General features: G+C 45.5%; 3 protein-coding genes across 6 annotated transcripts; 2 read left to right on the top strand and 1 right to left on the bottom strand.

Annotated features, from left to right (window-relative positions):
• Positions 1–6: 6 nt before the first annotated feature.
• Positions 7–12,055, top strand: LOC311015652 (uncharacterized protein). 4 transcript variants are annotated; one of them, XR_014597385.1, is made up of 20 exons: positions 7–115; positions 913–1,036; positions 1,490–1,626; positions 1,711–1,880; positions 2,205–2,400; positions 2,481–2,737; positions 2,825–2,910; positions 3,498–3,559; positions 3,648–3,886; positions 4,013–4,202; positions 4,276–4,317; positions 4,400–4,520; positions 5,212–5,353; positions 5,597–5,749; positions 5,822–5,930; positions 6,043–6,575; positions 7,076–7,196; positions 7,853–7,922; positions 8,522–9,211; positions 11,922–12,055. XR_014597385.1 is itself a non-coding variant. In XM_084013036.1 (19 exons), the coding sequence occupies exons 2-19, from the start codon at positions 913–915 to the stop codon at positions 8,851–8,853; spliced, it is 3,081 nt and encodes a 1,026-aa protein (XP_083869162.1). In that variant the 5' UTR covers positions 7–115; the 3' UTR covers positions 8,854–11,062. The 4 variants fall into 4 exon arrangements, 3 of the variants coding, with proteins under 3 accessions (XP_083869162.1, XP_083869160.1, XP_083869161.1); XM_084013036.1 differs by lacking the exon at positions 11,922–12,055 and having other exon boundaries at positions 7,079–7,196; positions 8,522–11,062; XM_084013034.1 differs by lacking the exon at positions 11,922–12,055 and having other exon boundaries at positions 8,522–11,062.
• On the bottom strand, positions 11,903–14,803 carry LOC311015667 (uncharacterized protein). The gene is made up of 4 exons (XM_084013056.1): positions 13,893–14,803; positions 13,300–13,503; positions 12,735–12,945; positions 11,903–12,170 (listed from the first exon to the last, which is right to left on the bottom strand). The coding sequence occupies exons 1-4, from the start codon at positions 14,596–14,598 to the stop codon at positions 11,918–11,920; spliced, it is 1,374 nt and encodes a 457-aa protein (XP_083869182.1). The 5' UTR covers positions 14,599–14,803; the 3' UTR covers positions 11,903–11,917.
• Positions 14,804–22,139: 7,336 nt separating this feature from the next.
• Positions 22,140–25,614, top strand: LOC311016090 (amino acid transporter heavy chain SLC3A2-like). Its single transcript, XM_084013579.1, has 8 exons — positions 22,140–22,700; positions 22,863–23,053; positions 23,204–23,377; positions 23,552–23,649; positions 23,871–24,013; positions 24,407–24,722; positions 24,794–24,853; positions 25,148–25,614. Exons 1-8 carry the CDS (start codon positions 22,141–22,143, stop codon positions 25,514–25,516), a joined length of 1,911 nt encoding a protein of 636 aa, XP_083869705.1. The 5' UTR covers position 22,140; the 3' UTR covers positions 25,517–25,614.
• The last annotated feature ends 2,384 nt before the right edge of the window (positions 25,615–27,998 follow it).

Genomic DNA, 27,998 nt, shown 5'->3' with positions numbered 1-27,998 from the left:
CGTACAAGGTCGCTGCCGCTAGCTTAAATGTGCGGACCACCAAACGCTCGTTTTAGCGACTACTTTGACCTAAAATGTAATACTTTGGCGAACGTGTTGCGTACATTCAGCTAAGGTGAATTCATTTAAGTAATTTATGCGAAGATTTGAATCTAAAAATAACGCGCTGTGAGTTGAGGTCTTGTCGAAAGTTGACGTCGGTGTTACGAGGATTTGTGTTCCCGGACGCAAGATGTTCTAACCGTTTTTTACTTGGAGAAAATAGCGACGTTCGTCATAACTGTGTCGTATGAAAATGACACCAGTGTTATATTGTGTGGTGTTTAAGGGCATGGCGGTAGTCTGTATATATGTTTTACAGTGATATTTAATTTAATTTGCATCATTAATTAATCTACCTGTCGATAGCTGTGTATCTTGGTTGATTATTTGTTAACATATTGTCAAAAAAGTAATGTTAACGTTAAACACCAATGTGCCGTTTTAAAATTTGCTTAGTTTTGACTAAATGATTGTCCAAACTCGAGATTAATTTAAAAAGAAATGGAGAAAAGTCAGCAAATGTTGACTTGTAGGCTTATTTAAGGCAACAAAAGACAACATTTAGGACTCATATCTAATAATTAACAAACTACCAATTGATCATTTGTTTAATTTGTCATTACTGGCATGGTCTTCACATTGTAGGGGAGCTCCAATGGGATGTGAGAGAAAACAGTTTGCAATATAAAATGTGGGAAATTAAGCACACATTTGATTGACCTTATTAGTTCTTCATTGGATGTGTGTACTTTATAACTCTCAAACGGTTAATAGAACCTAATTTTAATCCTGTTAATTCATAAATGTGTTAATCTTTGATTGACAGATCTGTTATTGATTACCTCCCCGTGTTGGTCTCGTCCCTCACAGATGCCGTCGTTTGACCTCCTGAACAAGGTGGAGCTGTTCATGCGGACGGGAACGTATCCTGCAGACGCATCCAAGAGCTCAAAGAAAGTAACCCGAGCTGCCTGCAAACACTTCATCTATAAAGGTATTTATACTCCGTGTACGGTCCGGTTGCGCTGAAATGTCCAACCACAAACAAAAGAAACCCAAAATCTACAGATATCTGGAAAAAACTGGATGAAATACAAACTGTCTGCATGGCTTAAGCCAGAATAATATGATATTATATAATTAAAAATTATATTCCTGGATTGTAATTATTGTTGGATGTACGTGTTAGAATACTACGTTTGGCTACTTTATAAACTGCTGTCATAGTATTTAAATAATATTTATATTTTGTATTTATAGTCTGAATATGCAAAGTAACAAAAGCCGTCAAATAAATGTAGTTGAATAGAAGTATAAAGTAATGTAAAACTGGAAATAGCCAATGAAAGTAGAAGTATCTCAAATTTGTCCTTGAGGAGTACAAATTTGTTAGTTACTTCCCACCACAGTGAAAATAACCGATGTAGCTCCACCCTCCGTCCTCCAGATGGCAGTCTGTGGCGCGCTTACCGAGGCCGCCTCCTCCAAGTTGTCAGGAGCGAGGAGGAGGTGAAGGAGGTCATGGTCCGTTACCATGACAACAACAACCACGCAGGCCGAGGCAGGGCAGTGAAGGAGATAATGGTATGAGTTTTTTTTTTTTCGATGACGTGATGGAAATTGTGACCGTCTAAAAGGATTCGTCCTCCTCTTCCGTCCTCCGTGTAGTTGATGTACTACTGGGTCGGCGTGACGGAGGCCGTGAAGACCTGGATCAAGGCCTGTGCCGTCTGTCGGAGCCGAGGTCCCGCCGAACCGCCCGCCCCGCCGGTCCACTTCTGCCTGGCGTACGACTGCGATGCCTCCAGCTACGTTTACCCTGAGCTGACTTTCCATAGGTCAGTCGCCATGGTGACACATTAAAGTTACAGCAGAAATGTCTTTTTTTTTTTCAACCCTTTTACATCATATTGTTCACCTATTTAACAATAAATGCCAATAAAATTACAAAAATACAATATCCAACACTGGATCACCAGGTTTTTAATGAAAGGTATAGCAGAGTATCATCTGCATAACATTGAATGTAAACCCAAAGGAAGTGTATTAAATTTGAATAAAAAAGTGGACCTAAGATGGTGCCTTGCAGTACTCCACAGGCAGACTTTTCTTCTTCTGCTCGGCTTGGACTCAGGTTTTGAAAAACGAAAACTGTCCCGTAGGTTTCCGAAGGCAGCAGAGCGTCGACGAAGGTGGCTGCTAGTGGCTCAGAGGGACGAAGGCTCGCTTCGCACCAACTCCTGCCTCTGCTCCAGACACTTTGAGCCGTCCTGCTTCACACTGAGCGAGGAGGGTCAGCTGACTCTGATGCCGGACGCCGTGCCCACAATCATGTCTGTGAAGGTGCAGGAGGACAAGGTGTGAGAAACATACGGCACATAATGAAAAACACTTAAAAAGGTGTGGACTCTTGTGGAAAAAGGTATCTTGGTTTTCAGGTTCCCGTCCCGTCAGACGAGAACTTCCTGGACTCCAACGCCCTGGAGGACCTCCTCTCCACAGCTGGCGCAGAAAGCACAGTCCCCTCCAAGCCGGCCTTTGACCCCTCTGAGACCGCCGCGGAGCTGCAGGAGCACCAGTACTGCCTCCCGGGTCCCGATCCGGACTCCGTGGAGGTCCAGACGGCGGCGGCGGAGCACACGAGGAGACAGACGGTCATTGAGCCGAGCTTCAAGGCTTACAACCAGATAGCCAAGTAAGGACGTCGTCTGACAACGTCTCCAATACGTTATTACACATTTTGTTTTGATTGAACTGAGTTTAAGTGGTTTTTATGTTGCAGTTATTTGAGCCACAGAGTTTTACCGATGCAGAGCAAGAGAGCCAGAGGCGGTTTGAAGAGGATGGCCAAGCGCTTCGGCCTGCAAGGTGAGGCAGTCAAACCCAGCAGTGAATCAGATTATTGGACCTGTAGAACGATCCAGGGTTGGTATGGGTGCTGGAAATCCTTGAAAACACTTGAATTTTTAGTGTGGTGTTTTCAAGGTTTTGAAAAGTGCTTGGATGAAGAATAAAGTGCTTGAAATGTGTGTTCTATGTGATGACATCTATGATAGAACAGAGAAAAGAAGATCTCCATATTTGAGGGACTGAAAACAGCATTTTCTGACATTTCTGCATGAAAAATGACTTTTGATGATGAACAGATAATGAAAATAGTTGGTGATTATATTTCTGTGGATCTGTTAGTGGGATTAGTTTTCCTTTCATTTGTGGTCCTTCTGTAAAAAGCTGTCTCCAAACATCATGTTGGTTGCTTAGAGGACAATAACATCTCATTTAATGTGATGAACAAGTGACATAATAAGTAGACTGAATACTGACCATTGGATTGATACAATATGGAGTTTACCACAGCTGGAAGGTGCTGGAAAAGCATGGAAATGCACCTTGAAATGCTTGGAAAGTGCTTGAATTTGACTTTGGAAAAGGTGAAGATGTCTCCTCTGTTTCAGACGGAGTCTTGATGTATACGCGAGTCTGTCCTCCTCTCAGAGTCCCGCGCAGCAGAGCGGAGGTTTGTATGATTTCAGGAAGTCCACATGAATCCTGTATGATGAGGATCTGAAACTCTCCTGTATGAATCCCTGCTCTCTGACTCGCAGGTGAACTCGATCCTCCAGCAGTTCCACGACAACCAGGGTCACTACGGCCAGGGGATCTGCCAGCGGGAGATATCCAAGCAGTTCTACTGGGCCAGCATGACCCGGGACCTGGCCCGCTGGATCTCCAGCTGCCACACCTGCCTCAACAGGACCAAGAGGAAGTGGCTCCGCTGCAGCGTCTCCACCTGCACCAACTGCTGTGGGCCGGTGGAGCGAGGCCTGGGCCTCACCTTCCATAAGTAACTAATACACCCTCATACAGGCCTCTACATGTATATGTTGTGTCAAAAACCTCAAATAGTCACCAAATTAACTGAAAACTGACATTTTAAAACAGATCCTGATATCCCGTCCTCTGTCTGCAGGTTCCCCCTGAACGACGACGCCCTGCTGGCTCGGTGGCTGAAGGCCGTCGGACGGCCCAACTGGCATCCTCGGCTCGGCTCGTCTGTCTGCTCCACGCACTTCACCGAGGACTGCTTCCACCGCGGCGGGGAGAAGCTCACGCTCCACCCGGACGCCGTGCCCACGCTCGTTGTCCACGGCGACTCGGCGGTAAGGGCTCCTCTGACGTGACATCACAACGAGTGGAATGACCGTAAACTCACTTGTGTGGTTTCCTCTGCAGACTCCGTCCAGAGGGGCGAGCCAGCCGTCTGCTGGGGAGGAGGTGATGATTATTATTATTATTATTATTATTATTATTATTGGGGTTTCATACGTATAAAGCGTTCCCTCCAATGTGTGAACAGGCCTATTTCGCCAAGTATGACGCGGTGGAGCGCTACCTGAGCACGCGCACCTATCCGGCGGGACTGAGCTACGTGGAGAAGAACACCTTCAGGAGGTTCTGCAAGAAGTTTGCCATCAAAGGTTTGATCATAAAGATAAATAAATACATTCAAGAATATGTTTCAGGTCGCTGTTTTGTGCCCAAAAAAGTACAACATTTGACTTTGTTCACTCTGCGGCGGAAAATGTTCTTTTATTTTATTGTTGTATTTCAGTTTTTCAATACAAGTAATATGAATTATTATTATTATTATTATTATTATTATTATTATTATTATTATTATATAAAGTATGTAGAAGGAGTTTTTTGAGACCAAGGACCCCCAAGACCTATAGAAACCCGGTGCAGGGACCCCCAAGGTCTATAGAGACCTGGTGGAGACCCTGTTACATATCATATAATGTTCCTTATTAAACCGGCCAATAATAATGTGTAGTGCAGCCTATAGTTCCATGTATAACAGTATGTTGTATTGATGGATGGATACAATTCTAAGCCATTAAAATAATAATTGTTGACAGATTTCTCAACATAAAATTAAACAAACAGGACGATTTGCTTAATATAAGTTATATTCATGCATTTTTGGACATTTACATTTTTGGAAGAAAAAAAGTTTGGGATGGAACCTCCTGCAGTAACTCTGCGGACCCTCTAGAGGTCCCGGACCCCCCCATTGTTGAAGATCTCTGCTTTAACAAACAACGTCTGAGACATTAACATGCATGCGATAGTTAACTATACAGTGAATGTGTTCCCCCGGTCTCCCAGACGACGAGCTCCACATGTGGAGGGGCGATCGGGCCCTTCTGGTCCTGAGGAGCCGGCAGCGGGTCGAAGCCGCCTTGATGGATTATCACAACGAGCTGAACCACCTCGACGTCAACAAGTGTCTCAGGCTGCTCAACGAGAGGTGAGTTTATATATGATATGATACTTTACTGACCGGGACAGAAACGTCAGTTTTATCGCCTGGGGGGCAGGATGCTTTTTTCAAATCTGTCTCAGAGGCTCAACGGATTTTCAGAATGTAGACCATCGCTTTAATTCTGCAATACTTCTCTAATTTAAAAATAGGTTTAAATTAAGAATAGTTTTACTTTAAAGTACTATGCATTTTTTTAACCCTGGATATTTAACGTCACGCCGTTATCAGGTATTTCTGGAAAACCATGAGGTCTGACGTGGTGCGGTGGATCAACAGCTGCTCACAGTGCTGCCAGAGGAGGAAGAAGCCCCACGACCAATCAGAAGCAGGGGAGTCTCTTCTGGAGGCGATGACATCACAGATACCCGATGATGGAGACAGGTGAGTGTGTCTGCCTGTTACCATAGAAACACTGTGCGTCCTCTGAGTGCTCCATCTCGTTGCGTCTCACAGCGGGAAGGATGGCGATGGTTACAGCGATGATGACGATGATGAAGAGCGGCCGCCAGCAACGCTCTCAGAGGACGGAGTTGTAGATTTGTCGGCGTCACGACTTAAGACTGTAAGTCCTTAAGCCCGCCCACTTTTTTAGAGGCCCAATCGTATGTGGAGGATTTGACACGTCATACGACGAGAGAGAGAGAAACTAATCACTGATCTCATCTGGATCCTAGGAGAACCCCCCTGAAACTCCCGTCAGCCATCAGCCCAGAATCCCCATCCTCCTTCACCTGAGAACTCCCATCAACATCCAGACCAGAACTCCCATAATCCTCCAGCCCAGGACTCCCACCGCCCCCTTCAAGGACAGACTCTGGCCTGTCAAGACTCCGCGGGGTGAAGTCCAGAAGGAGACGAGGAGCTCCGACGCCGAGAGCCGAGTCCCGGTTCAGCCAGAGGAGGACCTGACGCAGGACCTGAACGAGACGAGAGCCGGACCACCAGGCCCTCCACCTGATCTTGCAGGGAAACACAGACCTCTACAAGCAGTGACAGGACTGGAGGTCCAGAGCCGAACCTGGAGCCGAGGCGGCGTCTGCCGCCCGCTGAAGAGAAAGGCAGACCTGGAGGCGGACTCTTCAGCCAAGAGGAGCTCCAGCTGTGGTCTGGATCCCGTGGTGGCCACGAGCAGCAAACCCTGGCCCGTCTTCACCATCGCCGGCTCTGCCCCGGCACAGACCGCCAGACCCCCTCCCAGTGTGAACAGGTAGGCTCAGATACCGACTGCTTTTCTCTAAAGGCCCCTTATTGTAAGATTCCAGACTTTCATCTTTTTCTTTAAATTATTATTAAGCAGCTCTGAGTGATATACATCAAGATAATACATCGAAGTAGGGCCATTTTCTCATAGACTTCTATACAACCAGAGAGGAGTCGCCCCCTGGTGGCCAGCAGAGAGAAGTAGGACCATTTTCTCATAGACTTCTATACAACTAGAGAGGAGTCGCCCCCTGGTGGCCAGCAGAGAGAAGTAGGGCCATTTTCTCATAGACTTCTATACAACTAGAGAGGAGTCGCCCCCTGGTGGCCAGCAGAGAGAAGTAGGGCCATTTTCTCATAGACTTCTATACAACCAGAGAGGAGTCGCCCCCTGGTGGCCAGCAGAGAGGGACTACACTGTCCCTCTGATTTTACCTATTTAAGTTAGTCGTTGTGTCTTTATAGTACTTGTAGTTGTAGTAGTATTACTGTATATTTGTGTATTAGCAGCTCGGCTCCCTTTCCGAGACTCAGGAGGCTTCAGGCCAGGGTGGTGATCCAGCAGTGCAGGAGGGCGAAGGTTAAGATCAAACCAGCGCTGGACGGCGCCGACGCTCAGTGGGCGGAGGTGTGTGTGTGTGTGTGTTCATTTGTTGTCCGTCTATTGGCCCAAAAATACAGTATATCAACAACTGCAGGATGGCTTTCCACCTGGTTCACACATTCATGGTCCCCAGAGGATGAATTGTTAATAACTTTGACACACCTCTGACTTTTCATGGAAGAAATAAGCCTCTGCTAATAATAGGTTTGTTTTTAAAAGATAATTGTTCTGCTTCTTAACTTCATACCGGTGACGGTAGAGATTCAGACATAAAACACCCTTAGCTGGAATCCTCTTTATTAGTAAGATACATATTATTTTTATTTATTTGTTTGAATAATTTGTATTTAATGTCTTCCATCCATTTATTAGTACTTGGATTTATTTTATCTCATTCATCTATTTTGTTAAATTGATATTCTTATTAATTTGTGGGATTAATTTTAATTGTATTCATCTATATGTTATATACATTTTAAATTTGTTAGCTTCATTTGTATTCGTCTATTTATTAGATCTGTTCCGGAGCTAAAGGCGTATAAGAGTTTCATATGTTGTGCTGTGTGATTTGTTTATGACGTTTGCATATAAACATGCTGCTCGTAGCAGACAGATAATAATATCATTCTCTGCATCATGAAGTTGAGTTTTCTGAGTGGACTCGGTGTCTCTGTTCTCAGATCCAGGACGGGCTCGTCGTCTACGTCTGCTTCTTCCACGGAGCCACTGAGGACGTCGCTCATCAGATGGGTGAGACGGGTTTCACTAAATAAGAATACACTTTATTTCTGGAGCACTTCATTAAAAAACACCAAGGTGAATGTGAAAACACACGAATGACACGTTTATAATAATCAACAATAAAAATAAGCAGGCAAATCAGGATGAAATCAGGATATGCTTTCTGACTCAGACAGTCTCATTTCCTCAGGCAGGTCCTTCCAGAGTCTCATAGTCTGGATCGTGACCCCCCTTTAGTTTCCATCCTGGACTCTGCGAAGAGACCAGAACCCCGATTATCTCGAATAACACAAAGCTTCATGAGGGATTAAAAGATCCAACGTGAAGTCTGGAACCTTTAAAAGAAATCAATAAAATATGAAAAAGTCAAACCTAAACAAACAGCTGTGATGTTCCGGTTCAGAGCCGAGTTTTGGTGTTTTTAAGGATCTCTACAAAATAAAATGCGTCTTTATTTTTATGCAAACACGTTTTTCCCAGATACAAACGGATATTTAGATGAAAATAAATAATCGCTTGTGAATAATTCTCATTTATTCTTCATCGGTTCATCTAAGTTGTGATTATTGATGTAAATTCAGCTTTTATTTTTGTCCTCTCGTCAACAGCCAACAGTCTGATGACCACCAAGCTTTTCCGTAAAGGCCGAAGACACTCGGTGTCGGTCCTCGACCTCCCAGGCAGCGTTCTGTTGATTCCCCAGGACTCGCTGCTCGGGGAGCCGGTCCCCCAGAGGAGGGTCCAGTCCCGAGGGGGCTGCGAGCTCTGGTGGGGCGCCCAGCTCTTCTCCACCCTGGCGTCCGCCTGCAGGGAGCTGGGGTCCGGCTCCGCCAAGTGGGCGAAGGCGGCGGACGCCACGGTGGAGCACGGCGTCTACGGACAGAAGCAAGAGATGGTGCTGAACTCCGAGGAGCCGCTGACGCTGCTGCAGGAGTTCTGAGGCCATCGATCCTGCAGAGAGAGATCTACATCTCAGAGGATTAACGGGGCGAACGTCTCAGACCAAAGAGCTAGAACTGGAGGAACAGGAGGAACCGAACTGGAGAACTCAATCGTCCCTGTGGTGCATCTCCACCACATCCGAAGAACCTTGAAGATGAGATGTTGGAGCCCAACTGGCATAAAAACAGTCAACAGATACTCTCTTTTTTTTTTTTTGTTAGAGTGTCGACAACAAACTCCAGTTCTGTTTTATTGTAAATAAACAACAAGAAATCCGTCAGAACTTCCTGGTTTTGTGAGAAAAGCGGCGTGTTTCAGAACCTGCAACCTCCAGCCCGACGGATCCTGAACCATCAGTAAGTTATTTATTTATTCTTTTTATTTTTTTCCCCTGCACCTGGAACTACATCTAGACCAAGAGGTCTTGGTCCCAAGAGGATGTCCATGTGGTGGAAAGGCCCCATTAGAGCTTTTGGTTCTGGTTTCTTTGTCTCATCTTCATCATCACATACAGTTTTTAAAGAAGCTTAAAGCCTTTTGAAGACTTTCTGTCAGTAAATTTGCACATTTCTTGCTGAACTGAAGCCCTCGTTAACATGTGATGCACTTAAAGGGACGGACTCTTGTGTACATAATAGTTTCTTTGTCTGTTGTGTACATACTTTATAGTTGAGAATATTAAATAACTATTTATTTTATAATGTGTACATTGCATTCATTGAATTATTGATGATAATAATAATTAGTTTGTTTGTCCAGAGCTCAAACAACTAAACTTGAAACTCAAACAATCAATCAGTTTCTTATTTATTTACTCATGTTTCCCTCTTTTCCAAATATATTTAAAGGCCCAAAACTTTTGAATAGTTTCTCTGACTTTTGTATTTATGACCAAAACCATCTACAATGAAAATAAACTCTGTGGATAAAACTACATATAACCAGAAGAAACCAAGCAGAAAATGAACAAAATGGAAACAAAATGAAAACAAATTAAAATCATAAATTGTAATTGTTTTTACACTTTCTTTTCATTTAATTCAGCATTTAATACAGTTTCAATTTCTGACCTTGATACAACTGTATAGTAAAAAAAAGCTATGCGTGAACAAAAAAAGAGTGTATTTGAGTCGGGACTTTAAAACTCTGAAGAGTGAGTCTCCCATTTTTTCCAGTTGAAATTTAACAAAACTAGTTTTTTATGTTTAAATAAAGTATAGTTTGTGTTGGTTGCCCGGGTCGGGTGAAAATAGCATTTTTAAGCTAACGCCTGATTAATTACTTTCAAGTTTATTTTAAACTGCTGCTGATTTCATTATGGTGTTCTGCAGCAGAAGTCATGTCCACTATAAAGACATTTAAAAAACAACTAAAGAAACGTGACAAGAAGCTGGCGAGTTTGGGTTTATTGAGAGAAAAGCTGTGTGGAGAGTTCTGCATCTCAACTAGCGATGGGACGATATATCAGATTTCTTTTTTTTTAATGCTCAAAAGGATTTTTTTCTTTTTAAATAATGGAAATATTCTTGTAATAATAAAACAATTTGAAAAAAAATGGACTCACACAATGTTGCTATTTAAAAATAAATAATGTAATTCATTATTAATTTAAATCAATTATATTAATTTGACTTATTTTCTAAGATTGTTTTTCACCAAAAAAAATCTGTGCGTCTCATCTGTGATGTAATCAAAATATTTAATTCTTAACAAAAATGTATTCCAGGATGTTTTCAGCACATTTTGAGGATTATAAGAATAATTTTTTATCGTGATATCGTCCCATGACTAGTCTCAACGACTTCTGTGCAAAGAAAGGAAAAAAACAACAAAAACACTTCAAAGCTAAAAAAAAAAGCGGCTTTTAAGTCACAAGATCATAATCTATTAAACAACCACACATTTTTGAGAGAAAACAAAAAATGGTAACAATCCTCATCATGATGTCTTGCATAAAAATAAACCATTGATTCATGTTTCGAGTGTCAGCTGAGCAAAACTGGCGACAAACGGGGCTTTAAGAAATCTCTTAGACCAGATGATTAAATCGAGAAAACACCGATTTATTGATAATAAAAATGATTGTTATGGAAGCTCTAAATGGACTTTCAAATTCATTTATTTTATTAAATTCAGTTATCTTGAACCTGTTTCCTCAATATAACGACGACATACTCCTATCTCTGGATAACGGTATTAAAACAATGTTTGAAAAATGTCTGTTCAGGTTTCTGCTACTTTTAAACTTTGCCACAGTGCATTAATATTAAATTAATATTAATGTACCATTTCCCCGCGGGTTTAATAAAGTACTCAGGATATTTTGCAGCACAAACAGAGCAAATTAGGTCGTTTACTCCGTAACGGACGAGTAAATTATTGCAAACATAAGTTAAAATACAACAAAAGAAGATTCCCCTGAAAAATTGGAGGTGCATTCATCAACTGGAAGGTTGTTTGTGCATTCAGAGCTACGAGTCACATGATTCATGTGAGATATTGATCATCTCAACATCCACAAACTAATTAAACCAAAACTTAAACTTTAGTTAATTTCTAGGTTTGTTTTTTCAATTTATTGGCTTTAATTTTCAATGTTTAACATCAGTGGAAACTTCCTGCAGAGGTTTCACATTAAAAGTTTCCTAACTGAGGGGTGGAAGTGGGCTTTCTGTAATTTTATGGTCATTATTAACACCCTCAATTCACCTTTTATATGCAAACTGTATTTATTTGTTGATGCTGTAATGTGAATCTGTGATTTATAGTGAAAGTTGACATTCATGATTCATTTTGCTGAAGTGCTCACAACTCGAATGCGACCTGGAATCGTGGTTTGGGATTCTAGTGGGCTTCATAAAAAAAAAATTAAAAAAGAAAAAAAAAAGTGATTCATTGTCCGTTAACGGTCACGTTCAGGCTCTTTTTTATAAAATTCAAGATTTTAAAGGGAAAAGACCTTCAGTGCGTCCGTCTTAATACCTTTCATTTGAACTGTCTGTCCCCGACTCTGTCGTCTTCTTCTTGTCTTTAGGAGGAATTAAATCCCCCCCCTGCCCTCTTCAGTCACCCTCCCACAGGCAGTCACACTCTCGCAGCGGGTTCCTCTGGCGCATGGCCGTGATGACGGTGATCCGGTTCTCCGACAGCTCCCGGAGCTGGTTGATGAGCTCCTGGACGCAGGGGCTGGGCCACGGGTGTCCGTTCAGGTAGTCCCTCAGGATGAAGGAGCGCTCCACCAGCAGCTCCAGCTGCACCAGGTGTCTCAGCCGGTGGAGGCTCAGCAGGTCCTTCTCTGGCTCTCTGCGGAAAAACCTGAGACCAGAGAGGAGACGGTAATATCACCATATTCTGCCCACGATAATGATCACGATACTGCGATTCTAAGATATACTGCAAGAAATCATCAACAATATGCATCACGTGTCTGTGTATCTGAAGGAGAGGAAAAAATAGCAGTGAAAATGCAAAAACAGGAATTTATCGTAAAAAAATGTAATACATTTTTTAAATATATTTTAATTAAAAAATACATAATTATTTCTTATTTTATTGATTTTTTTTATTTTGTTAAAATATACAGGTGCTATTTACTGATTCCATGCATTAAGCCTGTTACCATTTTGCCTCACTAGAGTCACAACAAAAAATCTAAAAAACAAAAAATTATAATTATGTATTTTTTATACATTTTTTAAATATCGATATTTGGTGCCAGTGTATCATTAACATATCGATATTTATAATCTATTGTCCCACCACTAGTCCCGATAGTGCCATTATTCGTTTCTAAAGAAAGGGTGCAAAGGATTCTGGGTAGAAGGACTGGTTGGCGTGATTTGTGTGTGTGTGTGTGTGTGGTTTCACCGCGTGGCTCACCGTATCCGGAGCGTCCGGAGCTGAGGGAACAGCATGGGGATCCGTCTGCAGAGGCTGCCGCTGGAGCGGTTCTGCTCGATGTCCAGGTGCTCGAGCGCCGGCACTTTGGGCGCGATGGAGTCCATGTCCTTCAGAGTGATGGCCACGCGCAGCGTCAGCCGGGTCACGCTGGACGGGATGGTGGTGGTGTAGACGGCGAGGGAGTTACCGCCTGGGGAGGACATAAACATATACATGGAACCACCTTAAAGGCAGAGTAGGTCATCTGGAAAATACACAAAGATTTTGAACGCATCGCCGAACAACAATGTCCCGCCCCCTTTGTTCAGACCTCTGTTCAAAGCCCCGCCCCCTTCGTTCAGACCTCTGTTCAAAGCCCCACCCATCAGGAAGTAAGCATTGACAGACCGGCAGGCTGTCCAAGTATTTCTTTAGATACTTTTATGATTGGAAGAGGTTTTTAAAGTCCTGCCACGGCCTTTTCATGTAGTCATTGTAATGAGGATTTCTAAGTAATATAATACTCAACCTTTTAAATAAAATAAATAAATTGATGCCGACTCACCGATGATGGTGAGCGTCTCCAACTGCTGGAGGGGACTCAGCCAGGACGTGAGGCGGCACTCGATGCCGTCTCGGATGTACCTGTAGCGGACGGTCAGCGACCGCAGCGACGTCAGGCTCCTCAGGGCGTTCTCCGGCAGGATGGTTTCTGGGTAATCCACCAGCTCCAGGGTGGTCAGGGCCGGGCCGCCGTACCGGGGCGGTCCTAACGGGGCCGAGGACGAATCAAATACATTTGGGTCATAATTTATTTTAAGAATGTTTTAATTGGAATAGCAATTAAGGCATTAACTGATAATAATAATAATAATAATGCTACATTTATTTATAAAGCGCTTTCAATCAAAGAGCTGTACAACAAGAAGAATATAAGAGTAAAAACAAATTAAAAACAGTTCAATAAAAATAAAGATCAGTTCAATAAAAAAAGAATAGTTGAGTAAAATAAAGAGTTGAATAAAAATAAAGAACAGTTCCGTAAAGATAAAGAACAGTTCAGTAAAAAATTAAAGAGTTGAGCAAAAATGATGATTAGCTGCAGCCCTGTTCGGCAGGTAAGGACAGCTGACCAGGGGGCGGGGCTACCCAGCTCACCTGGGAGATCCGGGTCCGTGGGGCTCAGGTAGTCGTCGGGCAGCGGCTCCGGCGGCTCGCCCCTCATCCCCCAGGACAGGTGCTTCAGCTTCTTCAGGCTCAGCAGCAGGTTGTGGAAGACGTCGCAGGGCACCGGCCGCACCGTGTCCAGCCCGTAGCCCTCCCCCTGCTGGTGGAAGAGCAGGTAGCGCAGGTTGTCCAGGTGCGACACGGAGTGGATGAACTCCACCGTGCACGGCAGCCGCACGTTGCACACGCTCAGGTGTGTCAGCCGCTCGCGCACCTGCACGCTCAGGCCGCCGCCGATCATCGGCTCGTCCCAGGTGGCGTTGCGCACGCCGACGTCGCGCACATCCGGGAACCGCGACAAGTTCTCCAGGTACTTGCCCTTGTAGACGCGGCCGCCGTCCACGAACACGATGGCCGTGAGCGACGGAAGGAACTTGACGAGCCGCCGCCACTCCTTGCGCCGCAGGTGACGCACCGCCACCCGCGTGAGCTTGCGGCGGCTCAGCGTGCCCCAGAAGCCGTAGGTGTAGCGGCGCAGGTCGGACAGCACCACCGTGTAGTCCCGCCACAGGGCCGGGTGGTCGATGAGCCGCCGCAGGTGCCTGCAGCAGAGGCGGACCGTGTGCTTCTCCTCCGTGCTCAGGTAGCCCAGCACGTAGACCCAGACCTCGGGCGGAAGCTGCGGCAGCTCGTCCATCGCTGCTTCGTCTTCTTGGCGCGGCTAAACGGCTAAAGGTCGGGCCGCTTCGGGCGAGTTAACAGCGGTGCGTGGAGACCAGAGACGTCGGAGGAAAACACCCATGATTTGGGAGACTCGAAGCCGGCTTGTTAATGTAAAAGAACCACACGCCCCCCTTTTGTTTACTCGCTTAAAGCGGTAACGGAGTGGCGAGCTTCTGTTTACTCCGCGGCCGATCGGAAGCCGTCGCGCTGTGATGACGTCGAGTTTTTGGCAGTCCCAGGGCCAACCCAAGCCTCCTGGAGGGCCTTAAGCAGATTTTGATTACCCCCCCACCACCACTGCAGTCAACACAAATGTTACATTTTATATAATAAATTATATTAATTATTACATGTATCAAAAACCATGATATTTATCCGAGGGGCCCCCATTCAGACATCATAGCTCATTTTGTATGATTAAGGAGCCCTATTAAATCAGAATTATCTTTCTTTTGTGTACATACTTTGATGTTTATGTCACCCGTTTCATTTATTTAATATGTAAAACAAGCCCCAAGCAGCAGCTTAGTTTGCTTATGCCTCGGGCCATCCCTGGGCAGTCCCTTCATCAATTATATATTCAGAGCCATTTCTTCCCTATTTGGTCAAACTATGAATTTAAAAAATAATAAATCACTATTTAAAATTTTTGAAAATGAAATCAAACAATACATTAACTAAAATTTAAATTCTCAGAACAAAAATGCTATTAGAACCCTGAATCTGTGTATCTTATATAACATTTTTACAAACTAATTTATGATTTATTCTGATCCCCTGGTATTTCTGCTGTATTTTTGTATATGTTGTATGTTTACCATGCTGTTTGATTATTGTTACTGTTGTAATGATTAAATGAAAGCTTAAAAAAATTTAATAATTTATTTTAACAATAACATAATAGGAAATGTAATGCTTTAATTTAATTTTTCACATTTTTTACAGCCTGCTGTGTCTCTGGGACACTGGGAGGAGGAGGAGCAGCTGAGAGGCGGTCTTTGGTTCTCTCGGCTTCAGCCCACCAATCCTGGCTGTCTGACGTAAGAGCTCATTTGCATATAGTTCCCATCGGCCCCGTGAGTTCCTCAGCAGCGCTGGCGGAACCTAAAGTGGGTCAGACCTGGTCTTGACGCCAGTGTTGGTACAGGACTCACAGCCCGGCACCAAGATATATGTTAGCCGCTAATTAATGTCTAGATGAGGCCCCTGAACCCAGTCTTTGTCCCGTTCTGGTCTCTACGCTCTGTAGCACCATGACAAAGGCTGATCGGGTCTCAGACCCCTATAAATGTCTCGTAGGACCATTGAACTATCGTGTTATTTCGATAGCACATATACTAAAATTGGAACGATACAGAGAAGATTAGCATGGCCCCTGCGCAAGGATGACACGCAAATTCGTGAAGCGTTCCTCATTTTCGAAAAGAAACAAACGTCTGCTGGTTTTTATTGATTGTTTTGGGGCTGACGGCGGTACTGCAGCGGCAGAGCGGAGTCCTCTTCACCCAAACCGGATCCTACAAATCAACCGTAAAAGCCGGGACTCGTTTTCACAGCAACACTTAAGTCCCGCCGAATTAAAGAGCAGCTTGGTGTCGGTTCAGGGAAGTCCTCCAGTTGGTTTTCAGGATCAGGTTCGACTGTAAAGCAGCAGGTTGTTTTATAATTCAACTATTTTTGAACGGAGTTCTGTTTCACTCGAACAATCAGACGAGAGATGCTGTTAAACACGGACTGACTGATCTTGTATACGATTTTTTTTAAAAAGCAGAGTAAGACAGTAACACTTCCGGTGACATCCTTCGGAGTAAAAGCCCGGCTCTGACATGGATCTTTATTGGGCACACAGGGACGCCACTTTAAAAGGTGAAGTGCTGTTAAACGTCGTGTTCGTCTACCAGATATTTATTTATTGTGTCTCACACTGCTGTAGCCTTTAAATATAGACCGTTTGAACGGAATGACGTGTTCAATTCATATCCGTTTCTATCTTGTAACCGGAAATTAACTGGGACAAAATAAAAAACAAACAAGGAAAGTAGTAAGAGAGGTTTTCTCCCAACATTTATTAACAAAGACATTAAAATATAGAAACGTTGCAGACATGTACTCAACATACAGAGAAACAAGAACATTAATTTAAATACAGAAACAGATCATTATTAAAACACAAGGGAATTAGGGCACTCAAAGTTGTGATATGATTAATATGAGAGCTCAGTCGTGTGTTGGATGAGTGCCGAATTTCCGAGTCTAAACTCCCGAGTTAATAAAATCCCAATTCACGTTTGTCGAGGTGAGAGCTGTTTATGTAAAAGCAAAACAATCATTGATCAAGAGATTTATTAATGGAGTATGGTTTGGCGATTTCTCCGCATACAATATAACGGAATATTACGTATTACGCTGACACCTGCTGGTGAGGCTGTGGAACTGCACCCGCAGTCTCTGGATCAAAACAGGAAGTAGGAAGAACCGTCATGAAGTAAAAAACTAAAATAAAAGTGACTTTTTGACTCGAATCCAACGGTCCTGGTTGTGGTTCCATAATCTCCCGACTCTGAACAGGAACTTTGGGGGAGGCCTGCCGGACGAGGAGCTGTGAGGAAGTCTCTGGGTCTCTCCGCTCCAGCCCACCAATCCTGGCTGTCTGACGTAACAACTAATTTGCATATAATTCCCATCAGCCCCCGTGTGTCCCTCAGCAGGGCTGGCGGAACTTAATGTGGATCACACCTGGTCCTGGTGCCACTTTAGATACAGGACTCACAGCCCGGCACCCCGATCTCTGTAAACCGCCTGTTTGAGTCTAGATGAAGCCCCTGAACCCGGTCTCTGTCCCGTTCTGGGGCCTCATTTATAAAACTGTGCGTAGGATCCTTACTAAAATTGTACGTACGCCCAAAAGCCAAAGTTTGCGTGCGCCAAAAAAAAATCAGATTTATAAAACTGTGCGCACGCACGTCCTACGCCGATTTCCCTTCATAAATCACAATCCACTCTAAATGTGGCGCACCTGTGTGCGGGCCATACCACGCCCATATTTGCCTATAAATATTCAGAGAAACGCCCCTCATGACTATTGATTCATGACTGAAAGCATGGCGAAATCGGAGCGAAAGGCCAAAAAACGCAATTTCACCCAGTGTGAGGTGGAAGTACTTGTCGGGGAGGTGGAGAAGAGGAAGGCTTTATTGTTTGGTGGACTCAGTGTTCGGGTCACCAATGCCAAAAAGGCCCTAGAGTGGCAGCATGTGACGGATAACGTCAATGCTGTTGCCTCAGAAGGTCGGAGTGTGGCCGAGGTGAAAAAAAAGTGGTCAGACATAAAAGTAGACGCAAAAAAGCGCCTGGCAGCACACAGGCAGAGCGTCTGTGCCACGGGCGGGGGGACGGGCCAACCGGAGCTCACCCCGCTGGAGGAAAAACTGGCGGGGATCATCGGGGACTCCCTCCTGAGTGGAGTGGTGACGGAGGTGGAGGGGGACACCGATGCCGGCCCACAAGAAGCAGAAGACCAAGGTATGTAATTTGTATTCCCATATGTGAAAAGAGTGTAAACCAAATGCATTAAAGTTGTGTTCACCCATTTATGTACAGAAACGATTGAGACTCCGTTCACAAAACAAGTGACTTTATTCAACTTTTTTTTTGTAGTTGCTGCGGGTCCAAGCGAGGTCAGTGGTGCTGCAGCTGAGCCACGTGCGCCCAGTGTCTCCACTGCACCTCGTGCATCCCAGCCCTCCAGCAGCCGTGTCCTCTCAGATGCAGTCCTGCAGACACAGAGAGACACAGTCACTGCAATCAATGAAGTTGCTGGAGAACTGCGGGAGATAAAACGTGTCCTGTCCGAGCTCAACACCACCATCAAGGAGTTAATCAATAAATGATTATTTTGAATCTGTTTCCATACCTGTATTTTTTATAAGCGACGCATCACATCCAAACGCTGGCGCACGGCAGCAGCGTTTGGCTCAAATGCCTGGGGATAGGGGTCCGGGTCGGGGCCAAGACGATCAGCGTCGGGGGGCAGGGCCACATCCCTCAGTTTTGCCACGTTATGCAGCACAGCACACGCTCTAACAATGTTGCAGACCTTCTCGGGCTTGTAGGCTAGCGTTCCCCCTGTCCTGTCGAGACACCGCCACCTGCCCTTCAGGAGCGCGATGGTGCGCTCTACAATACTGCGCGCCTGGCTGTGGCGCAGATTGTAGGTGCTCTCCTCTGCGCTCTGTGGGTTGGGAAAAGGGGTGAGCAGCCACCGCTTGAGGGGGTATCCACTGTCGCCTGCAAGGTCGGTGAACGGGTTAAACACAAATACAGAATTGCAAGTCTCAGGATTTCCACATTAATTATCCGTACCTAGAAGCCAGCCATCACGTACAGCGCCGGCCTCCAGTCTGCGCCCAACACTGCTGTGTCTCAGTATAAATGAATCATGGGTTGATCCAGGCCACCGAGCCACTACATTTGTGAGCAACATGTCTGCATCACATACAATTTGGACATTGAGGGAATGGAAATGCTTACGATTAATGAAAGCAAATTCATTCTCACTCGGTGCCCTTATAGCAACATGAGTGCAGTCAATGGCACCGATTACATTTGGGAAACCGGACATTGCTGCAAATTGCGCTTTTTTATTTGCCTGTTCACCCACCGTATAAGGAAACTTTATGTACTGATTCGACAAACCAATTATACCTCCTAACACGTCTGGCATGACACGGCTGAAGGTTGGCTGGGATATCCCTGACCTGTCTGCCAATTCCCTCTGGAATGTGCCGGTTGCCAGAAACCCGATTGTTGTGAGCACTTGGAGCGGGACTGGCACGGCGTGGTTTCTGCGGGTGCTCCTCTCTAAGGCTGGGCCCAATGCCGCACACAGATCCAAGAGGACAGCTCGTGGGAGTCGGAAACGGCTCATCAGCCACTCATCACTGTTGGCCAGTGGATCTTGCTGGTCTCTGAAGTTCCGCTCCCTCCGTATCCTTCCGTTTGCCACATCCTCTAACAGTGCCAAAGCAGCCATTGTGCGTCATGACGCATTGTGAGTACCTGCCTTTATATGCCCATCTATTAGGTGGAATCTGCTACACGTGTGAGGATTACCCCGATTAACTAACAGTTCTTCAGACTAACAATATAAGATCATTATAGTCTTTATTTGTATGGCAACAAAACACAGTTACAAAGTGTTTTATGCGTTATGCATTGAAAACGGAGATGAAACGGAATGGGCTATATGATATAGGATGTTAATATATTACACTGCATTCATATCAGTGTGAACATACTTTGCCCTGCTGTTGTCTTACTATTGTCCTAAATCATATGTTTCCCGTGTGCACTCCAGGGAGTATGTTATTCATTGTAGAAATAGTGTTTTTTTTTATGGCTACATTTCTTGCAAATGAACTGTTCATATATGAGAGGTGATATAACTATTTATTTTAAACGATCAGTATCAGTTTCACACAGTTTCTCCCGTTTCTTTCTTCTGCCATCAGTGGCGCAGTTTCTCATTACCCCAGTTATGTGCGTACGCATGGGTCAGAGTTGGCGTGGAGGACCGCACATTTTCCCGTCAAGTTCTCTTTTTATAAATCCCACGGTTTGCGTAGAGAGTGGCGTACGCCTTCTTTTGTGCGTACGCAACGTTTATAAATGAGGCCCCTGGTCTCTACGCTCTGTGGCACCATGACAAAGGCTTCTCGGGTCTCAAAGCCCTTTAAATAGTCTCCAGATTCTTTATAGTATCGTGTTATTTCGATAGCACATATACTAAAATTGGAACGATACAGAGAAGATTAGCATGGCCCCTGCGCAAGGATGACACGCAAATTCGTGAAGCGTTCCTCATTTTGAAAAAGAAACAAACGTCTGCTGGTTTTTATTGTGTGTTATATTGCCTTATGGGAAAACTAATGAGGCCTTTTGTATATTTAGTTGTGGTGTGACTGTCCTGGGGTGATCCAGATTGAGCTCTGTAGTCCTGTGCTGAAGAGGTATGTGTTGGTGAACTAGGCAGAACTATAGGCAGAGGGGTGATCCGCGGGGAGTCATCGTGGGATATGCACCCCTCCTTGCATGCAGAGTGATGGGTGTGAAGGGTAGTGGTCACTTCACTGGATTGTAGGTTGCTTGTCCTTGCAGTGTAAGTTGAAGTGGTTGCAGTGATTGGTGTGCACATGTGGTGGTTTCTATAGGGGTGGGGTCTGTGATAGAATCTCCCTGTGTGAGTAACCTGTCCTGCCTATTGTTGTAGCCATTTTATCTATTGTATTTCATGTTATGCCCTTTGCTATTTATATATCGGTAGTTTTAAGTATTTTAGTATTGTGAAATGAAATAACTAATATGAAATCTGTTTTCCTTCTCAGGTCCGTCGCCGGTAGTTTTCTATTCCAAATAAATACTCTTTGAATTGAACCCACGTCTCCCGCACTTTCTGAACCCTGTAAAACGTGTCAACACTCAAATGGTCGGTGTTTAGTGCTAAAATAATATATTTTCTGCCGATTTGCCCCCTCTGTAACCTGGGTGGGGCTCCCATAGATTACCGTCATTAGCAGGTGCTATAGAATCGATGTGTTGTGTAGCAGGTGCTATTATAAAATGGCAGTCCTTTAAAGAAATTTGTTGCCAAAGTCTGTACGGTGCCTACACTTATTAAACACATCAATATGACGGCACGTTACAACAACTTACCGTTTGGAAGCTATCGGGAACGTCAACGCCAAGGAATACAGCAGAAAGATTCTCCGACGAAATCCGTAGAACAACGTGATTGGTCAAAAGTAAGCCCAAGGGAAGAAACGTGATTGGTCAAAAGTAAGCCCAAGGGAAGAAACGTGATTGGTCAAAAGTAAGCCCAAGGGAAGAAACGTGATTGGTCAAAAGTAAGCCCAAGGGAAGAAACGTGATTGGTCAAAAGTAAGCCCAAGGGAAGAAACGTGATTGGTCAAAAGTAAGCCCAAGGGAAGAAACGTGATTGGTCAAAAGTAAGCCCAAGGGAAGAAACGTGATTGGTCAAAAGTAAACCCAAGGGAAGAAACGTGATTGGCTATTTTGGGCTTACTTTGGGCTTACTTTGGCGGAATTGGGAGAACACAGCAAGCGCAAGGATGACACGCAAATTCGTGAAGCGTTCCTCATTTTGGAAAAGAAACAAACGTCTGATGGTTTTTATTGATTCGTTTTGTGTTTGGAGGAAACAGCGCCACCTTGGCCGACGGCGGTACTGCAGCGGCAGAGCGGAGTCCTCTTCATTCAGACTGTCATCTTTTTTTCTTCTTCTTTTACATTGATTTTAAGACAATAGTATACTGGTTTATTATTATTACTATTATTATTATTATTATTATTATTATTATTATTATTATTATTATTATTATTATTATTATTATTATTATTATTATATTACACACCTGGTTTATTCGTCAACCATTTACTTTAATGTAATGTATTGAACAATGACAACATAAAGAACCCGGCCAATGAAAACAAGATATGGATGTATACGTCACTCCTAGAAGGAGCTGAGCGGAGACCACGACTTTACATATTTCCCACTCTATTGAATGCATCTTTCGCTGCAGTGCTGCGGTCGGACAGACAGACATACAGACAGTCAGTCAATCAGACAGACAGACTGACGTCACGGACCCCTCTGCCGGCTCAGATCATTCAGACACTCGATTCTTTCCTCGGACCAAAGAACGGAACCGGGTCAGGTATGAACACGGAGGAGACCAATGTGGACCTGAAGGATGCTGAGACCAGGGACGCTGAGACCAGGGACCCTGCTGAGCCGGACGAGGCGGCGGATCCCGACCAGGTCCCCGCGGACGCCGATGCGACGGAGGCCGATGTGAGCGAGGCGGACCTGGACCAGGAGGAGCAGGAGAAGCAGCCGATGACCGGAGCAGGAGACCGGGCCGAGGACGCTCCCGACGCCGGCGCAGAGGCGGCGGAGAACGGATCCGTGAAGCTGAAGATCCCCGAAGAGCCGGAGGAGGTGAAATTCACCGGACTGAACAAGGAGGAGCTGCTGAGGGTGGCGGGCACCCCGGGGTGAGGAGGCCGGAGACACACACATACACATACATACCGGTATATATATATATATATATATATATATATATATATATATATATATATATACTGTATATAAACATAATAACCTAATGTTTGTTTTCTGGTCTTCCTCCTGGTCTTCCTCCTGGTCCCCCCCAGCTGGGTGAGGACCCGCTGGGCCCTGCTAGTGGTCTTCTGGCTGGGCTGGTTGGGGATGCTGCTGGGAGCCGTCCTTCTGATCCTGCAGGCCCCGCGCTGCAAAGACCTGCCGGAGACCAGCTGGTGGTCTTCCGGACCCCTCTACCGGATCGGGAGCGTCCAGGCCTTCACCGCCACCCACGACCTGAGGGGTGAGTCCTCGTCTTCATCACCTCTTCATCACTGTTTCTCCTCTTCATCACTGCTTCTCCTCTTCATCTTCTTCATTGAAACCTTTTAGATTAAGTGATCAAGAGAACATCTCCTCCCCCTCCTCTTCCCCCCCCCCCCCTCTTCCTCAGGTGTGGAGCAGAAGATCAGCCATCTTTCTAAGTTGAGGATCCGGGGTCTGGTGGTCGGTCCGATCCACGTGGCTCCCGCAGACAAGGTCCTGGGTCTGAGGTTTGAGGAAGTCTCCTCTGAGACCGGAAACCAGGACCAGTTTAAGGGTCTCATACAGGCCGCTCATAAGAAGGGTGAGGATCTATGACATCACAACATATCTATGACATCACATGTCGCCATTGAATGTAGAACTCTCTTCCTCCTCCTCTTCCCCCTCTTCTCCCTCCTCCTCTTCCTCTTCCTCATCATCCTCCTCCTCTTCCTCGTCCTGTCCTGCAGTAAATCCCTGTTGTGTGTCTCTGCAGGTCTGAGTGTGGTTCTGGATCTGACTCCGAACTACCAGGGATCCTCTGGACCCTGGTTCTCCAACACCAGTGTGACCAACGTGGCTGAGAGGATGAAGGTGAGCAGACACAAAGCATCATGGGAACTGTAGTGTTCCCTTAGTAGAAGTGAAACAAGGAATAATAATAGAGAGTCCCATCGTGATTCGGTATCAGGATTTACACAGACTACCTCATGAGGTCCCGCTATGATAAGGTGTGTGGATGTGTGAAGCAGCAGAAGGGGGGACTACCGTGGTCCTGGTCTCTAGCAGTGGTCTGCCTGTCTCTCTGTTCTCAGTCGGCTCTGGTCTTCTGGATGAACCACGGCGTGGACGGGGTGCAGCTGATGGGCGTGGAGCGGGTCGCCGAGGTGGTCCCGTCTCTGTGGACCGACATCCGGGCCATAGTCCAGAACGGGACGGACCAGCACCCCAACAAGAGGTCAGAAACCCTCAAACTGCGGGGACCACTGGGACCACTGTGGGGGTCCCTGTGGTGGGGGGTATCAGTGGTGGGGTTCTCTGTGGTAGGGGGTCTCTGTGTCGGGGGGTATCGGTGGTGGGGTTCTCTTTGGTGGGGGGTATCAGTGGTGGGGTTCTCTGTGGTAGGGGGTCTCTGTGTCGGGGGGTATCTGTGGTGGGGTTCTCTGTGGTGGGGGGTATCAGTGGTGGGGTTCTCTGTGGTGGAGGTCTCTGTGGTGGGAGTTTCTAAACTACCTTCAGTCTAAAAGCAAACAAAGACCCACAACCCTGGACCTGATGGACCTGATGGTCCTGCTGGTCCTGATGGTCCTGATGGACCTGATGGTCCCGATGGACCTGATGTGTCTTCCAGAGTCCTGATTGGGGTCACTGAGCGCTCCTCGGCCGAAGACGTGTCCGCCCTGCTCTCCTCCACCGGTGTGGACCTGCTGGTCTCCAGGGTCCTCCACCCGGGCCCCGCCGACGCCTCGGACCAAGCCCGGTCCATCCAGCTCCTGTACTCGTCCCACAGCCAGAACAGGCTGGCCTGGAGCCTGGGGGGGCGGGCCCAGGGTCACCTGGCCTCGCTGGTGGGTCCGGCTCTGGTGAAGCTGCACCTCCTGCTGCTCCTCACGCTGCCGGGGACGCCGGTCCTCAACTACGGGGACGAGATCGGCCTGATGGACGAGGTGAGGACGCCTCACACCCACCGCCACACGTCACCGCTGGGAATCCTCTAACATCATGTCCTGTGTTACAGGGAACCACGTTTCCCACAATGCTCTGGGACTCTGACGAGGAGCTGAACGGGACTCTGCAGGTAAAGCAACTTAACATGGAGCAGTAGTAGTAGTAGTAGTAGTAGCAGTAGTAGTTGTGGTAGCAGTAGTAGTAGCAGTAGTGACAGTAGTAGTAGCAGTATTGTAGTAGCAGTAGTATTAGTAGTAGCAGTAGTAGCAGTAGTAGCAGTAGAAGGACTGTGTAGTGGTCTTCAGGACTGTGTAGTGGTCTTCAGGACTGTGTAGTGGCCTTCAGGACTGTGTAGTGGCCTTCAGGACTGGGTAGTGGTCTTCAGGACAGTGTAGTGGTCTTCAGGACTGTGTGTCCCCTGCAGGAGGAGAAGGCGGAGCGTCTGGCGTCCCTCCAGTTCTTCAGCGCTCTGAGCGAGCTCCGGGGGAAACAGCGCTCCCTGCTGTTCGGAGACTTCGTCCTGCTCTCTAACTCCTCCTCCTCACTGGCCTACCTGCGGGTCTGGGATCAGAGCGAGCGCTACCTGGCCGCCTTCAACTGGGCGGAGGAGACGGTGGTGCTGCCGCTGAGTGCCAACGCGGCGGCGGAGGCGGGGGCGGCGCTGCCTCGGCGAGCCGCGGTCGTCCTCAGCACCAACAGCAGCTCCCTGCCGGCGGACAGCAGCGTGGACCTGACGGCGCTGCGCCTCGGCCCCGGACAGGCGGCGCTCCTCAGGTTCCCCTACGCCGGCTAGATGCTGCCGCCAGGCCCCGTTACCATGGTGACGGGACACCATGCAAGAATTCGGTGTTTGTGTACGTGGTGAATATTTAAAGGTGACAACAAGAATAAAAAGGTTCTCTGAAGTCTGGACTCTTTATTTATGTTCCGCGGTAGAACCCCAGAATAATCACTGATAATCAATACATCATTATTGGGTATTAATATCAATAAAGAGCACACTTCCTGTTTAACAAAACATCTGCACATTAATAACATGTTTGTTATTTATTCTGAAGTATTGTTTGTATTTCTTGATATTCTGATCATGAATTCTATAAATAACTTGAAATTATTGATTAATTATAAAATAATTAACATTTCTCATATAATAACGGGATTTAGTTGTTCAGACATTCAGTTGACTCCCACGTTTAATCACAAACTTAAGATCTAAACCGGTGGAGGATCAATCACGTCACTCTGATCAGCTGCAGCGTCCAATCAACGGCCGAGGATCAATAAGGGGGCGTGTCTTAATAGACTCATAAAGGCGGATCTCCTCGATCTTCGATGCGGAGCTTTATTGGACGGCTGTCAAGATGGCGGATCAGAACGACTTCCGGTTCGGAAAGCGGCAGTCGCATCGAACTCCGGGACGTTTCTCTCTTTGATGACGAATGAAACGATGACGTCAGGTGGACTTTGATCCGTCCACGGAGGACTTCCGGTGAAACAATGTGAGTGAAATAAAGTTCAACTGTGTGTTTGCTGGTTGAAGGCTCCTGTAGTGTAGTAGTAGTCTCTTTGGACCCTGTTGGACTCCAGGGTCTTTGTGGAGTGGACCCCGTTGGACTCCAGGGTCTCTGTGGACCCTGTTGGACTCCAGGGTCTTTGTGGAGTGGACCCCGTTGGACTCCAGGGTCTCTGTGGACCCTGTTGGACTCCAGGGCCATTAGCTCGTCTTGCTAGCTAACTACCAGCTACAAAACTACAAACAACTACACTGAACTACAAACCCTTGAAATGTACCTATAATGTACAGGCAGTGGAGGAAGAAGTACTCTGAACTTTTACTTTAACTAAAAGTACAAATAACACAGTGTCGGCTGCATATTCTCTGTTACTAGTAAAAGTGTTGTATTCAAAAGTATAATCATCGCCAATTTACATTAAAATGTACTAGACTAGTAAAGGCGGATTACATTAAAATGTAAATTAGAAGTACTAATTATGCATGAGAATGAGTACAACATGTACTTCTTAGATGTAGTGGAGTAAAAGTATAAAGTAACAGAAAAGACTGTAGCCTGTACTCAAGTGTGTAGGCTACTGTAGAGTGTACTAGTGTGTACAGAGTGTACTTTACTGTAAAGTGTACTGTAGTGTACTAGTGCGTACTGTAGTGTACTAGTGTGCACTAGCGTGTACTAGTGTGTACTCTGCTGTCTGTGAGACAGTGCAATATGTGAAATACGCACTTAGGTTGAAAACTTTTTACATTGTATTTTTATAATGTATGATGGTATTATTTTTACTGAAGTACATGGAGACTTGATGGAAACGAGTATTTCTTCTAAGTTTACATTTCCGCTACATTTGGATGGACATGTGAAACTCTCTCTCTCGCTCTCTCTCGCTCTCTCTCTCTCTCTCTCTCTGTTCCCGCCTCAGCAGGAGTCCCGGGTAAAAAAAGAGCATCACACACGTGCGCAGTGAGGGCTCGCGCTGTCATGTTCTAGCCAGCGCGCATGCCGCCTCCAGGCTCCGCTTGTCTCGTGAGGGATGTGTTTTTTCTACAGTCACGGTCAGAAATCAGCGGCTCGTGACGGTTCGTTCGTGCGGCAGATTCCGCGTTACGTCAAACCAGCCGCAGCCAGCTACACCGGGACCGGAACAGAGCTCGTCAAAATAAAAGCTCGCAATTTGGAAGCTGGTGAAATCTGAATCAGCTTCTTTTTTTTTAAGCGTTCAAATGCAGATAATTTGATTCCAGTTAATTCAGTTCGTTTGATATAAATTACGGATTATTTAACAGTAAACTTCCCTAAACTAGTATAAAATTATGTTTGTTTTTAAAGTAGTTAGTAGAATCTAAATAAATGTGTTAATAAGTAAAGTAGCATCATACCTTATCTGGACAATACAAACATCACATTTATTAGGATGGCTCCACTTTACCCTTTAACGAAGTCATTTTACAGTATATCATGTATTATCCTACATTATCTATTTTTTTTTTAAAATCATGACAGAAATAATAACCTGCATTTCTGAGGGTTTAGTTTTATATAAAAGGTTGATCCCTTTTAATGAACCTTCTACACCACTTATTAACAGCCTCCCTGCACACATCTTGAATAAACTATTTATTATTCCTTGCATTGACTTACAGCTCTGAGATATCAACTATGATGTCTTTTTATTATTATTATTATTATTATTATAAATAATATTAATACATCGGTTTTATGTTTCCATTTTCCAAATACTAAAAGACACTTTACAAAAGCAAC

This window comes from Eutrigla gurnardus (genome assembly GCF_963514095.1).
Source record: "Eutrigla gurnardus genome assembly, chromosome: 7".
Classification (NCBI taxonomy): domain Eukaryota; kingdom Metazoa; phylum Chordata; class Actinopteri; order Perciformes; family Triglidae; genus Eutrigla; species Eutrigla gurnardus.
This window is presented reverse-complemented; position numbering and strand designations above follow the sequence as displayed.